The sequence below is a fragment of the Vombatus ursinus genome, unplaced genomic scaffold (genome assembly GCF_900497805.2).
Source record: "Vombatus ursinus unplaced genomic scaffold, bare-nosed wombat genome assembly UNPS02014799.1, whole genome shotgun sequence".
NCBI lineage: Eukaryota > Metazoa > Chordata > Mammalia > Diprotodontia > Vombatidae > Vombatus > Vombatus ursinus.
In genome coordinates this window covers 27,307,283-27,319,914 of record NW_020954577.1, presented here as the reverse complement: position 1 = coordinate 27,319,914, position 12,632 = coordinate 27,307,283, and the positions used below count along the sequence as shown (strand labels likewise).

At 36.9% G+C, this 12,632-nt stretch overlaps 1 protein-coding gene across 4 annotated transcripts in view; it reads left to right on the top strand.

The window, feature by feature from the left end:
* The window catches only part of DNAJC13 (DnaJ heat shock protein family (Hsp40) member C13), a 127,970-nt gene that overhangs the window by 51,159 nt on the left and 64,179 nt on the right, over window positions 1-12,632 (top strand). For 3 of the 4 annotated variants that reach the window (XM_027872101.1, XM_027872100.1, XM_027872103.1), the window contains 8 exons: window positions 1,187-1,201; window positions 1,821-1,903; window positions 3,797-3,950; window positions 5,061-5,164; window positions 5,252-5,411; window positions 6,874-6,936; window positions 8,545-8,646; window positions 10,492-10,596. In XM_027872101.1, the coding sequence (XP_027727902.1) occupies window positions 1,187-1,201; window positions 1,821-1,903; window positions 3,797-3,950; window positions 5,061-5,164; window positions 5,252-5,411; window positions 6,874-6,936; window positions 8,545-8,646; window positions 10,492-10,596 (786 nt within the window). The remainder of the gene's footprint in view (window positions 1-1,186; window positions 1,202-1,820; window positions 1,904-3,796; window positions 3,951-5,060; window positions 5,165-5,251; window positions 5,412-6,873; window positions 6,937-8,544; window positions 8,647-10,491; window positions 10,597-12,632) is intronic. The other variant, XM_027872102.1, reaches the window with a different exon arrangement.

Below are 12,632 nucleotides of genomic sequence, written 5' to 3'. Positions count from 1 at the left end.
AGAGCTGGCTGATCCCTGAAGGCTATGTGACCTTTGGCCAGTCACCCACCACTCAGAGCTCCAGGCAGCTAAGACCAGAAGTGACAGAGTTAGGGGCTTCAGTAGAATGAGTTTCCTCACCTGGGAGTTGCCTACACCTATGAAATGACAGGCCCAGTCCTTCTTTTTGAGAAGTGTAAATAGACATATCGAGCCTCCAACACTTCCTAGCCATGGGATTCTGAGCAACTCACTTCACCAATCTCTGCCCCAGTTTCCTCATCTGTAAAATAGGGACAATAGCAGCACCCACCTCCCAATGTTGTTGTGAGTATCTAATGAGGTGATTATAAAGCACTTAGCACAGTTCCTGGCACATAGTAGGCACCATATGTTATCTATTACCCAATAAATGCTTGTTTTGCCATTTTCCAAGGCTCTCATTTATGCTCTATCGCTCCCTCTGTTTCTTCCTTTTAACTCTTTGATCTATATTGCTTTCTGCTTTTTTCTTTTTATCAAGATGATGATGATGATGCCTTTCCCTATTTTGACATACAAGACATTTTGTAGCATCTCCAACTGTGGAGCAATTTCTTACTTTGCAGTTTTACTCAAATTTGTGAAAATTGAGGAAAGTAAACACAAACCCAGGGACAGGGTAATGAAAACAGTAATTTTTCAAGTTGGGCTACCAAAGAATGAAACCTTATTTAGAGCTAAAGTTGATAAAAGTTTGAAAGATCAGTGACCAACCTCTAAACTTTAATATACTAAAGTTATTTAGATTCTTAGTTCTGTTGTTGGTTCATTTTGTCTTAGTATATATCTGTTATTTAGTCTATGCTAACAACAAGGGCTAACTTTTTAGATTATCGTATGGAAAATAAGGATTTCAAAATTTAGACTGCAGCATTTCTCTCCCTTCCTACAAAGTATGTTGGTCTAATGTAGAAACAAAACAAATCTTGAAATTTTATTTTCATGTGATCTAGCCTAGAATAAAGTGAGATCACATAATTCTTTAAACTACTTTGAGCAAGTTTTACTTTTAACAATAATTGAGCTTGTTCTTTCTGTTAAAATTAATTCATAATGGTATCCTTATTTGTATAATAGATGTTATTCTCATCATATCTTAGCTTGCTCTCTTGTTTTATTTCCTTTAAAAATATTCTTTTTTTTTCTTTCTACTGAACACACTCAGGACAGAAACAATATGGTGAGTTTTAAGTTCCTGTAATTTATGTCAGTTTTTAGCTGCCTGGCATGTGGAGTCTTGTTGTGGTATTCTTTGTCTCAGTGTGTTGTAGAGTCTCATTTCAGATGTGTCTGGACCAACTTATTTATCCCTCGGTCCCAAACTTTTCAAGTATTCTTGGCTCCTGAAAAGTTAAGCAGCCTTTTGTTTTCAAGTTTGTGATTTATCCTAATAACTATTTGCCAACAATTGCGCATAATTTACTACTATAAACTAATGCAGATTTCATTAGTAGCAACTTCATAAAACTTGGAAGTTTTTGGTTCATAGTTATATCAGTTCATTTTTTAAAAAAATTCGCTTTTTCTGTGTTGATGTACTGGCACAGTGTCAAGCATTCTTATTATATTGTTTCTTATTAATGATACTTATTTATAGATAAAATTCTTCTTTTAATGTGTTTAACTTTCTCAAATTAAGTTCTTTTAAAAGTTTACTAACTACTTAATAACCACTTTTCTGAGTGCCGAGGTAAAATGTAGATTTAAATATATATGTCTATCTATATGGGAGAAATTAGCTAATGTTATAGCACCAGCTTTGGCTGATTTAATTTTTTTTAAATTTCCTTTTCTTCCAGAATCTAAATCAAAAACCAGTAATACTTAGAAAGAGAAGACAGAGAATAAAAATCGAAGCTAACTGGGATCTTTTCTACTATAGGTAAATTTCAGATTATTTTTTCAGTGTATATTAAACCAGCATGGCTGATAGCTTTTTCAATGTGTGTTAAACCAGCATAGCTTTTTTTTTGTATATTTTTGCTGTTTTGTAGATGTGTTTTTAAAAAAATGAATAAATAAATTCCTACTTTTTAAAGTAGGAATTGGAGCAGTTATTCAAGCTTTCATAGCATTAAAATTTATAATAAAGTCAGCATTGTTCCTCAGAAATTAGCACTGTAAGGCAGCTAGGTGGTGCAGTGGATAGAGCACTGGCCCTGAAGTCAGGATTACCTGAGTTCAAATCCAGCCTCAGACCACACACTTGACACTTACTAGCTGTGTGACCCTGGGCAAGTCACTTAACCCCAGTTGCCTAAAAAAAAAAAAAAAAACAAAAAAATTAGCACTGTAGGGGCAGCTAGATGGCGCAGTGGATAGAGCACTGGCCCTGGATTCAGGAGGACCTGAGTTCAAATCCAGCCTCAGACATATAACACTTACTAGCTATGTGACCCTGGACAAGTCACTTAACCCCCATTGCCCAACCCCCCAAAAAAAAAAGTTAGCACTATAAAAATTCTTCTTCTCTTCATGAAGTAGGGACATGACTAGTTGTTTTCTTGTTTTATGAAGTGGAAACAGTGAAGTTGGTGTGTTTGGCAAATAGTACCAGACTGAGTCTAGGACCGAAGTTAACTAACTTCTAATCTGTGCCAATTATTACCCATATTGTTGAGGGTGGAGGGAGGAGACTAGAGTTTTGGTAAAAACCAGCTTATGAAGTACCTTCTGTGTGCAAGACAGTGTGCTAAGCATTAGGGGGTGAAGGAGGTGGAAGTTTGTGCATCGATAAATTAAATATGCTCTCTGAAGTCCAAGAGCATTATCATAGCCCAGTAAAGAACTTAGCTTTTCTCTTCTTCCACAAAGACTTTATTACTGTGCTATCTATTTATTTCTTGCCTATTAGAAGTTCTTAAAACATTATGAAATAGTTTATAATCTTTCTACCACTGAGAGTACTTTAAATGCTTTTCACTCTGTGAGTAGTGGTTAAAAAATTGAGCCGCTAGTTAGGTGCAGTATATTGATGAGAGATTGACTCCCTTTCCTTGTGGTTAGGTTCATGTTGTTCCAGCTTCCTTGTCCTGTTTTCTGTTATTACCCATAAGCTCTAACCCCTTTTTGAGGAGCTGAAGAGGAATGGATGCTTGTGAGTGCTCACCTCTGACCCAGGGTTACAACAGAGCTTTTCTGGGCATAGAGGGTCATCATAGACAGGAGAATACAGTATGGCCTTTTGTTTCAAAATGAGGGGGTCCTGAAACCAGCTTGAGCTTTGGGCCTTCTTGGAATGAGTACCAATCCACCCATGAGACTGTATACTGATACAAGGTTGTCCATCCCTTTTTCAGACACTTACCTGTGTCAGCCTAGTTAACTGGTTCTGGCACTGGGATAGGGGTTTTTTTGAAAATCCTTGCACCCAGATAGGTGATAATGGGCCTGTCTGCAGCTGAAGTCACACTAATAAAACAATAGCTCCATATCCCCGCTGGCAGGCCCCGTCTTTCATATAGCACCTAGGTCAGGATTTCTGGTTACCAACTTGAAGTCTTATTTCTGGCAGCTGTACTTTCTGTGGGCTATAGTAACTTTGTGAAAGTGCTTTATAAATTGATAAAAAACATAGTATTAATATTTTCACTTTAATTGGTTTTAAACTTAGGTTTCACAGAATTTTTCTTTAATTTTTACACCAATGTGGATCAATGTTTGACATTGCCTTACTGGTTGCAGTAAAGGTTTCATTTTATTGTGATGTTTACGTGAAAATATTCATTATTTACCAACTTATTTGAAATCTGTTCGGTTTTTTTTTTTTCTTCAGGTTTCTTCAAGACCATGCCAGATCAAATTTAATTTGGAACTTTAAAACACGAGAAGAACTGAGAGATTGTCTTGAATCTGAGATGAGGGCGTTTAACATAGACAGAGAACTTGGCAGTGCCAATGTGATCTCATGGAACCATCATGAATTTGAGGTAAATTTTTATCCTTTGGGGCTTTTAATTATACAGAAATACTTAATGCAAAGTAATGAACTTTGAAGTTATTTAGTGCATTGTTTAGCTATCTACTTTATGCCCATCCTCCTTAATGGAATATTTGCAAATAGTTGTCTTATAGAGGAAACTTTTTTTTTTTTTGGCCTTAGCCTGAAATGCTTTTCCTGCATTTACTTGCAGCAGGTCTAAATTTGAATAGCTAAAGAATTTAGAATAAGAATCAGGCTTTGGGACAGTAAGAATTTAAATATACCTCCACATCTTTTGCCATATTAATTAGCTGCTCTTTTTTTCCTTCTTTTCTTTATCTTTGCTTTCTTCACTTTTGAGTCTTCTTCTCTGAAGCATGCCTTAACTCTTCCCTCTCTTTCCCATGGCTTGTTTAAGTTTTCATGGTAACTTGTATTCGGTTACAAATGGCAGACATTTTCTGGCAATAATGTTCTCATCAGCTATTGATATGGAGAACAGGAAAGAAGTTAGTAGAGGTGATTGTATTTGATCTCATTAGATGTACACATGCTGTTGAGTTCCCAGGCTCTTATCCTAGCAAAATCTTCAGGGTGCACTAGTGATTTTACTATCATTTGGGTATTCTGAAGCAACTGAATTCAAGTTAAAGCTGATACATTTTTCATAGTTTTTTTTTTTTAACTGTGATCCTATTTACTATATTTTACCTTACTTATTGAGTAGTGTTTTAATCCAGGATTCCATAAAATACCCTACAAGGGCAGGGAAAGCTTCTTTTAACAGCAACTTAGATTTTTGCCAAGACCTTCATTGAAACAGTGTGGTAGGTTGATTTGCTATTGAGTCTTCACCGTGTGATGTGAAGAATTATTTTAAAAACAAGTTTCACACTCTGAAATTCCTTAGACCCTGCCAATGTATGCCTACAAATTTGAAATAGTAAGCCTTGTGAGGTGGATTTTTGAAAAGTCACTAAATGTTTCTCTTGAGATTGTCATTCAAAGGAGAGTTAGAATTGTAAGAAGCAGTTCTTTAGCACTTGCTGAGAGTCAGCTGTCACTTGAGTTCCTTTAATTACAACTGAAATCATATACTTTGTTTTTATTAAAAAAGGTCAAGTATGATTGCCTAGCAGAGGAGATAAAAATAGGAGACTATTACCTGAGATTACTGTTAGAGGAGGATGAAAATGAAGGAAGCGGATCAATCAGACGATCGTAAGCCACTCTTGATGTCATTTTTGTTTATTTTTGCTTTACATTTTCATGCTTATTTTTATTGTGAGCTTTATTTTGGTGTTTCAGGTATGAGTTTTTCAATGAGCTCTATCATCGTTTCCTGCTCACCCCGAAAGTGAACATGAAGTGTTTATGTCTGCAAGCACTGGCTATTGTTTATGGCAGATGTCATGAGGAAATAGGACCGTTTGGGGACACCAGATACATTGTTGGCATGTTAGAGAGGGTAAGAATGTCGTTGTTAAAGTGCACCTTGATGTAAGGCTTTGATGGAGGATACGGGTTTACGTTTCTGAATTGCAGCTTTCCTTTGATCAGTCCTACTCTGCCTTAGATCTTCTGCAGTATTCTGTAACGTAAGGAGGCCCTTTTATTTAGGTCAGATAGGTAGGAGGAAGGTAACGGGTTAGTATAACACGATGTCATTTTCCTTCAGTTGCTAGTTTTTGTTAGCTTTAGTATTCTCCTTCTCAGGCCCTAAATTGTAAGCTGGAGTGGGGTTCCTAGATTTAGAGCTGGAGGAGAACTTAAGGGCCACCCAGGCCAACTCCTCATTTTATAGGTGAGGAAACAGTGACTCAGAGGGGTTGTCATTGCCCATGTTTTCAAAACCAGTAAGGGCAAGAGGCAGGATGTCTACCCACATGTTCCTGATTCCAAGTTCTTTGCTTCATGATGCTGCCTCTTTCAGAATTGTGGGGGGGAAGAAAAGATTAGTAAGATTTTCCTTTGTGTCAAAAATTTGCTCTCTAATGATAAAAGGTGGTGGTGAGATTAAAAATTAGTGATAAATCTTTCTGATTTTTGTCTTCTGACATCTGTGTTAATATGTATACTCTCTTTAGTAGCATTTATACCTAAAGTTATTAAGGGGATTGTGTGTTTACAAATGATGTATTTAGGATTGTTGCATTTCAGGATATGTTTTTTGTCAGAACAATAAAAATTATTTGAGGGAATTTCTTGAATGGCTTTTAAAACACACTTTTCCCAGTGTTTAATTGTATAGTGTCTCAGAGTTTTCTGAGTACTTTTTCACAAATCGTCCTGTTTGATCCTTGTAACCTATGACATAGGGAGGATGGGTACAATTGATTTTTTTAATGTATGTGAAGGATATTAAATAGGGAAACCAGAACTCACCTTCAAAGGCTTCTAACCAGTGCTCGAAGTGCTGCTGGTATTACACTATCCTAATGGTCATTGTAGAGTCGGTGACTCTTAAACACTTGTGTGGGCCTGATTTTCTGTATTGTTTTCTGACTTGACTTGTTCATCAAAACAGGAGAAGACTGTAGTTACTTGGCAAAATTCCTAAGTAGTCTACTTCTAGGATAGCTTTTAAAAGTTAAGGCACAACAAGAGAAAATGGCTGCTAAAAAGAATTCTTTCAGTAATTGAAAAATATCTTGCTGAGTAAATGAGATGAGGTATGTGAAAGTTTTAGACAGGTCGAGGGAGTTAACTTCATGTTTCTCCGAGGACCATCTCACCTACACATAAAAAGTCTCATTTCCAAAAGGTGTTTGTGTGTGGTTTCAGTTGATTCTGGTTTCAGGATGCTTAAAGGAAGTAACTTTATTGCCTTGTTTGTTCTTGTTTTTTGACAAGTTAACTTTTTCTACTGTTCATTGATATCTTATGTGCTTTTTCTATTAAATTTTGATTAGATTCTCTCGTTTCAATAGTGCACTGATCGACTTGAACGAGACAGGCTGATCCTTTTCCTTAACAAGCTGATACTTAATAAGGTATGGCCTTTTTTTTGAAAAAATACTTTCTCTTCCGGCTATGCATATATTTATTCCTTGAGTCTATAATTATCAGTGGCAATTTATTTGATCAGTGTCTTAAAGGTTGAAATGATTAACTTCTAAGTTTCCCTCCAGCTCTAAAGTCTATGAAATAGCATTTTTCTTCTCTTTCTTTTGTCCCAAACAAAGCTAATCTTAAAATCCTTTTGAGCAAAGATATTTCATTTTACAGATATTCACACTGAAGGATTATTAGAAATGATTGGTTTAGCTCCATAAGGAGATCTGGCTTTCCTTTAGAAAGTGTTCAAGGAAATCATATTTAACAGTTAAAAATAATTGGTTGACAAATAGAGTTTTTGCTGTTGCCCACGATGAACTTAACGGTAGGCCAAGGTAGGCATTGATAAAACTATTTCTTTTTCTGTGTATCTATAGCTTAGATACAGAATTATAAAAACCCTTCCAGTTTAGTCATAAAAATAAGAGTTAAATGGCTGTTGTTTTTACTTATCTAAATGACTCGACTTGATTTTAAAAACAAATCCTACAGGGCTAATTTCCTCAAGTTGCTCACAAGCTTTTCAGATGCTGTGTGTTATCAGTGAATTTAGAAACATGTATTTGAGAACTAGCCTAACCTGAGAAATACTTTCAAACCCAAATATAGAGCTTTTATGAGCTGCTAGGGGGCATCATAGTGCACAGAGCGCTGGGCCTGGAGTCAAGAAAGACCCGCTTTCAAATCTGACCTCAGACATTTACTAGCTGTGTGACCCTGGGCAAGTTGCTTACCCCTGTTTGCCTCAGTTTCCTCATCTGTAAAATGAGCTGTGGAAGGAAGTGGCTAACCTCTTCGGTATCTCTGCCAAGAAAACCCCAACATGGGGTCACAAAGAGTCAGACACAACTGAACAACAACAAAATAGAGCTTTTATTTTCCTGTCTTGTGTTTTCAATAACCACCATTGTTAGGGGCCTACATGCTGGTTGGAAAAGAAGAGGTTAAATAGAAATGAAATTCTGTCCCTCTCTCCACCCTCCCCCTTCTATTCTTTCTCCCTCACTGCCTACACACCATTGTCCCCTTCTCTCACCTCTTATTCCTCCCTTAAAAATTGATCTTATGTTTAATTTTGATTTTTCAAAATTTGAAATAGTTCAGTTGTGTGTCAGTTTTAAAGTTTAAAGTGTGTCAGTCTAATAATTTAAAGTACTTAATTTAAAGACAGTAATTTTTTAACTTGAAATCATCTAAAATTGATTTCTGTGAAAGATAGGTTATTTTTTGTGTGTATGTGTGCTGTATATAAATTCTTATCTGTTATACATGAAATTGAGTAGAATAGTTGAAATTGTAGGTCTTTAGTTTTTCTGCAACAATTTTTTTCCCAAAATGATGTTGAATTTAGAGTCCGACATGGGTTCAAATCCTATTTCTGCAACTTTACTAAAGTGAAAGGGTGGATTAGATTATATCCAACTTCCAGCTGTAAACACAGAGCTTAGGAAATACACTTGATATTATGGAGATCTCTTAAATAATTGATTTTATAATGCCTTCTATTTAAAAAATATTTTTGTCAAATATCTGTTCTTCCCCAGAAAAATGTTAAGGATCTTATGGATTCCAATGGAATCAGAATACTGGTGGATTTGCTCACCCTCGCCCATTTGCACACAAACAGGGCCACAGTACCATTGCAGGTATGCTGGGAATTCTCTGGCTTACTGTTGAAGTATAAATGTACTTTTAAAAAACCATAAGGACCAGCAACTTCTTTTAATGACAGTGAAAATGTCTTAACACCAGAATTTCTTATTTTTCTCTAGTAATTGTGAAGGCATTGTGATGCAACCATTCATTCTGTTAACGTTTCTGCTGTTATGGTTTATATCTTACAGAAAGTCCAAAGGGGAAGATGAATTCCCTTTGGCAGGTGATATTTTGCTGATGATATCAAGCCCCAGAATGTTACTACAGGGCCTCCTTCTTGTGATTCATATTTATCAAAAGGGATTAGCTCAGCAGTACACAGGGGAAAAACTGAAACCAATAAAAATGCCTGTTGTCCAGATGGACGTTCATTTGACCAGGGCATTGAGTTAATATGTCAGTACCTAAATATTTTTGGGAAATGCACAGAAGATAGGCAGTGAGTTGCTCCATTAATGAATGTAAGGAGGAGAGAGAGGATAGATTGTGCTTGGGAAATGGTTGAATGCTTTTAATAATCTCTGAAGAAGAGCTGTCCTTCCAATACAAATTAATGAATGAAAAAGCATTTGTTAAGTCCTTGATACGTGCAAAACCTTGTGTTAAGAACAAGGGGTAGGAGGAGACAACAGTAGAGAAGGTTTCAGCTATAAGTCAGGTGCAAAGGCCCAGTTTTCCTTAGGGTACAGCAGCAACTCATGGGTCACGTATCTTCTTTAATGTCATTTCCATTAATAAAACTAAATCTATATTGGATGTTGAACCATTTGGAAGTGTTAAGGCATTGGGTGAAAACATTCTTTTCTGGGCTTTCAGCCACTTAGGCCAGTAAGGGTGGGGTGGGGGGGGAGTGTAGTTGGGAACCCCCAAGCACCTGCAGGCCCATGTTCTGCCAAGCGTTGCTCTCCTGCAGGAGCTAGGCTAGGAGGGCTAGTGGTATGGGGGTTGCCAGTCTCCACCAGCATCTAAGGGAAGATGGTGGTCCAAGTGATAGTGGTAGTGATGGTCTGGGGTTGTGAACTCGGGAACAACACATCCGAGGAAATAAAGTTTCAGGTTACCAAAAGAGCAACAAAGAGTTACTTGATAGTTGCCAGTAAGCTGCAGTATATAAGTAGTGGTGAGCAATGCTTGAGAAATGGTATGAGGGATGTCAGTAAAGAAAGGAAGATAGACTACTTATGTGGCTCGAGGAATAACAGATGAAGAATAACAGATGAATGGTCTAGTACCTGCAGAATTCTGAAAGTAGACAAGATTCACACAGGATGAACCATCATAGATGAGTTGTAATCTGCCACTTTAAACTTACAGGTGTTAATTCCTTGTCAAGGTAGTAAAAAAAACTGCAACATTCAAGCCTTTCACATATAGTGAATTACTGGCTTAAAGTACTAAACTACTGAGCTCCTAGCCAGAGAGATAGAAACGACTTTAAACCCTGGTTTAAAGGTCATATCTCTTTAAGCAATAACCTTTGCTACAAGCGCTTTAGTTTCTTGAGAGAGAAAAGAATTCACTTGAAACAATACTACTACTTTTGAATTTAGTTTCACGTATTACCTGTAAGATCAGGAAACTAAAAGTTAGACATGTGATGTCCAGATTTTTCTTTCTTTGAGCATCTAGTATCCAGTTCTCAAAGTACGTAATCTGAAGTTTCAGACTCATAAAACTGAAAGCAACTTAAATCCTGAAAATGTCTGTATGAAATGAACTTTAAATTGAGATGGAATTAAATGTTGATATCACAATTGATTTCACCATTTTTCCTGTGTTTAAAAATGCTGTTATTTACATTTTATTCTGTGAATCTCCAACTCTTTAAATTTCAGAGCAATGTGATTGAGGCTGCACCTGATATGAAGAGAGAGAGTGAGAAGGAATGGTATTTTGGCAATGCAGACAAAGAAAGGAGTGGCCCATATGGATTTCATGAGGTATGTAATGGCAGCATTTCTAAAGGTGCTCCAGGTATCAATCCTTGTCTATAAAAAGCAAAAACCCAAGTCCTCAAACTTCAAATTTTAAGCACCACTCATTGAAGAGAAAATGTTGTAACTTAATGAGTGCATTTTCACAATACCTGCATTGTAATTGTGATCTTTAAAAAAACAATGTTTCAGTATCTAATTGCCTCAGTGCTTGGGAATTCACTGAAAAGTTCCTGCAGATTTGGTGGTCAAGGCCACTGTGTATTAGGACCAGGTTCAGACAGGTAGGTCCTTATCTCCTCAAACTCAGATCTGTTCAAATAAATCTAATCTTCCCACCTTAGGTACAGAACCAAATATAATGCTCTATTGGGGCACAGATTTCTTCCACTTATGTAATCTTGTTCCTTTTCTGTTCTTGCCATCACTCCATTTTCCTGGGTTCTTTGTATAGGTTTGGTTATCATATAAATGGTATCATTAAGGCTCACTGTAAAATACTGAGCACCAATCTCCCCAACACCCAGTACCCACTCCCCACCCTTAACTCCCACCTTGATTTCCAGCCCAAATTAGGATCACAGAGGGACTGGAGAAGACTGGTAAAGGAGCCTTGGACAAAGATGCTCTCAGGAATCACCTTGCCAAAGGTGGAATAACAAAGAGAGGGACGCTACCTTCCAAGATTATCTTGTCTTTAAACCTGAACAGCCATAAAAAGTGATCCATCCTTTTACCAGGAATGACTGTCTAAAAAACTCTTGTCAGAAGCTTCTTTATAGGTAACAATTGCTACCATCTTCATGCTCAGCCTCTTTACCTGAAGAATGCGGGCTGGAGCAGAGTGTGACCTATGCCATATGTGCAACCTACTATTCAAAGGAATCCTTTTTCTACCCTCATTTGTAACCTTAATATTTTAAAATTAGGTGCTTCCTTGTCTAGTTATCATTTAAGATCTTAGAGTCAGAAAGCCTCATTGGTGTCCAAATTAGAGTATCAGTTAGAAAAGGTGAGGAAACATCATAATGGAGTATATGAAATAGATTAAATATGTCAGGACTTCAGAGAAGTTGGGAAAGGAACTGAATTTACCTAGTGTCAGGAAATATCGGGGAATTTATGTACTTTTAATGAAATAAATATAAAGAGAGTAAAATCAGTATTGTAGTCTAATTAACTGTGGGGTACAGACAAGTGTATCCACACTTTACAGTAGATGGAACCATTCCCCAGTCTCACCTATTCCTTACTCCTTGGGACCTTGTAAGGTGGTTCCAGTTGTCTTAGGATAAAGAATTATCTCTAAAAACAGTTCATTTTAATATTAATAGAATCCAGCTTTTACTTCATATACTTTACCCTGATAGTTAAGAAATTTATTCAATTAAAGATTTCTTTTTAGTGCTTCTATTTGAAGGATGACATTTAAAATGTAAATTGGAAATTTGAATGCATTTTGTTGACTTCTCACTCCACTTGTCAGTTAGATGCCATGAGAGTTACAAAAGGTAGCATGTGACTGGCTTTCCTCAAGTTACTTATCTAGGCTATTTTGGCAGACACAAGAGATATGTGAAACAGTAGGGTGCAAGATAGTATAAAATGAAGGGGCTGTATCATGTGGTAGGAACTGTAAGTGTTACAGGATTTCAGACAGAAAGTGAAAAGTGAGGAAAAGAAGCAACTTGTTTAAAAACACTGGCCCAGAAGTTAAGGAGAGGCTGCGTAGGAACAGAGGCTTGAGAAGCACTCTACTCCAACCTTATTTTACAGTTTAAGGCAACTGAGGCCCATTGAGGTTAAGTGATTTACCCAAGTTCACACTGGTAATAAGTGGTCTCAGGGTCTGCTCCTAATTAGCACTGTGGCCTCGGGGACTTCAGATGACCTCCCTGACTTTATTCACTTAACTGAATTGAAGAGTACCTAGAGGGAAATGAGGTATGAGGAGACCAGAAAGGTAGCAAGGGGCTTGGTTATAAAGGGCTTGGAGGGTCAAATAGCATTCTGTATTTGAACCTGAAGGTGATAGGGTGCAA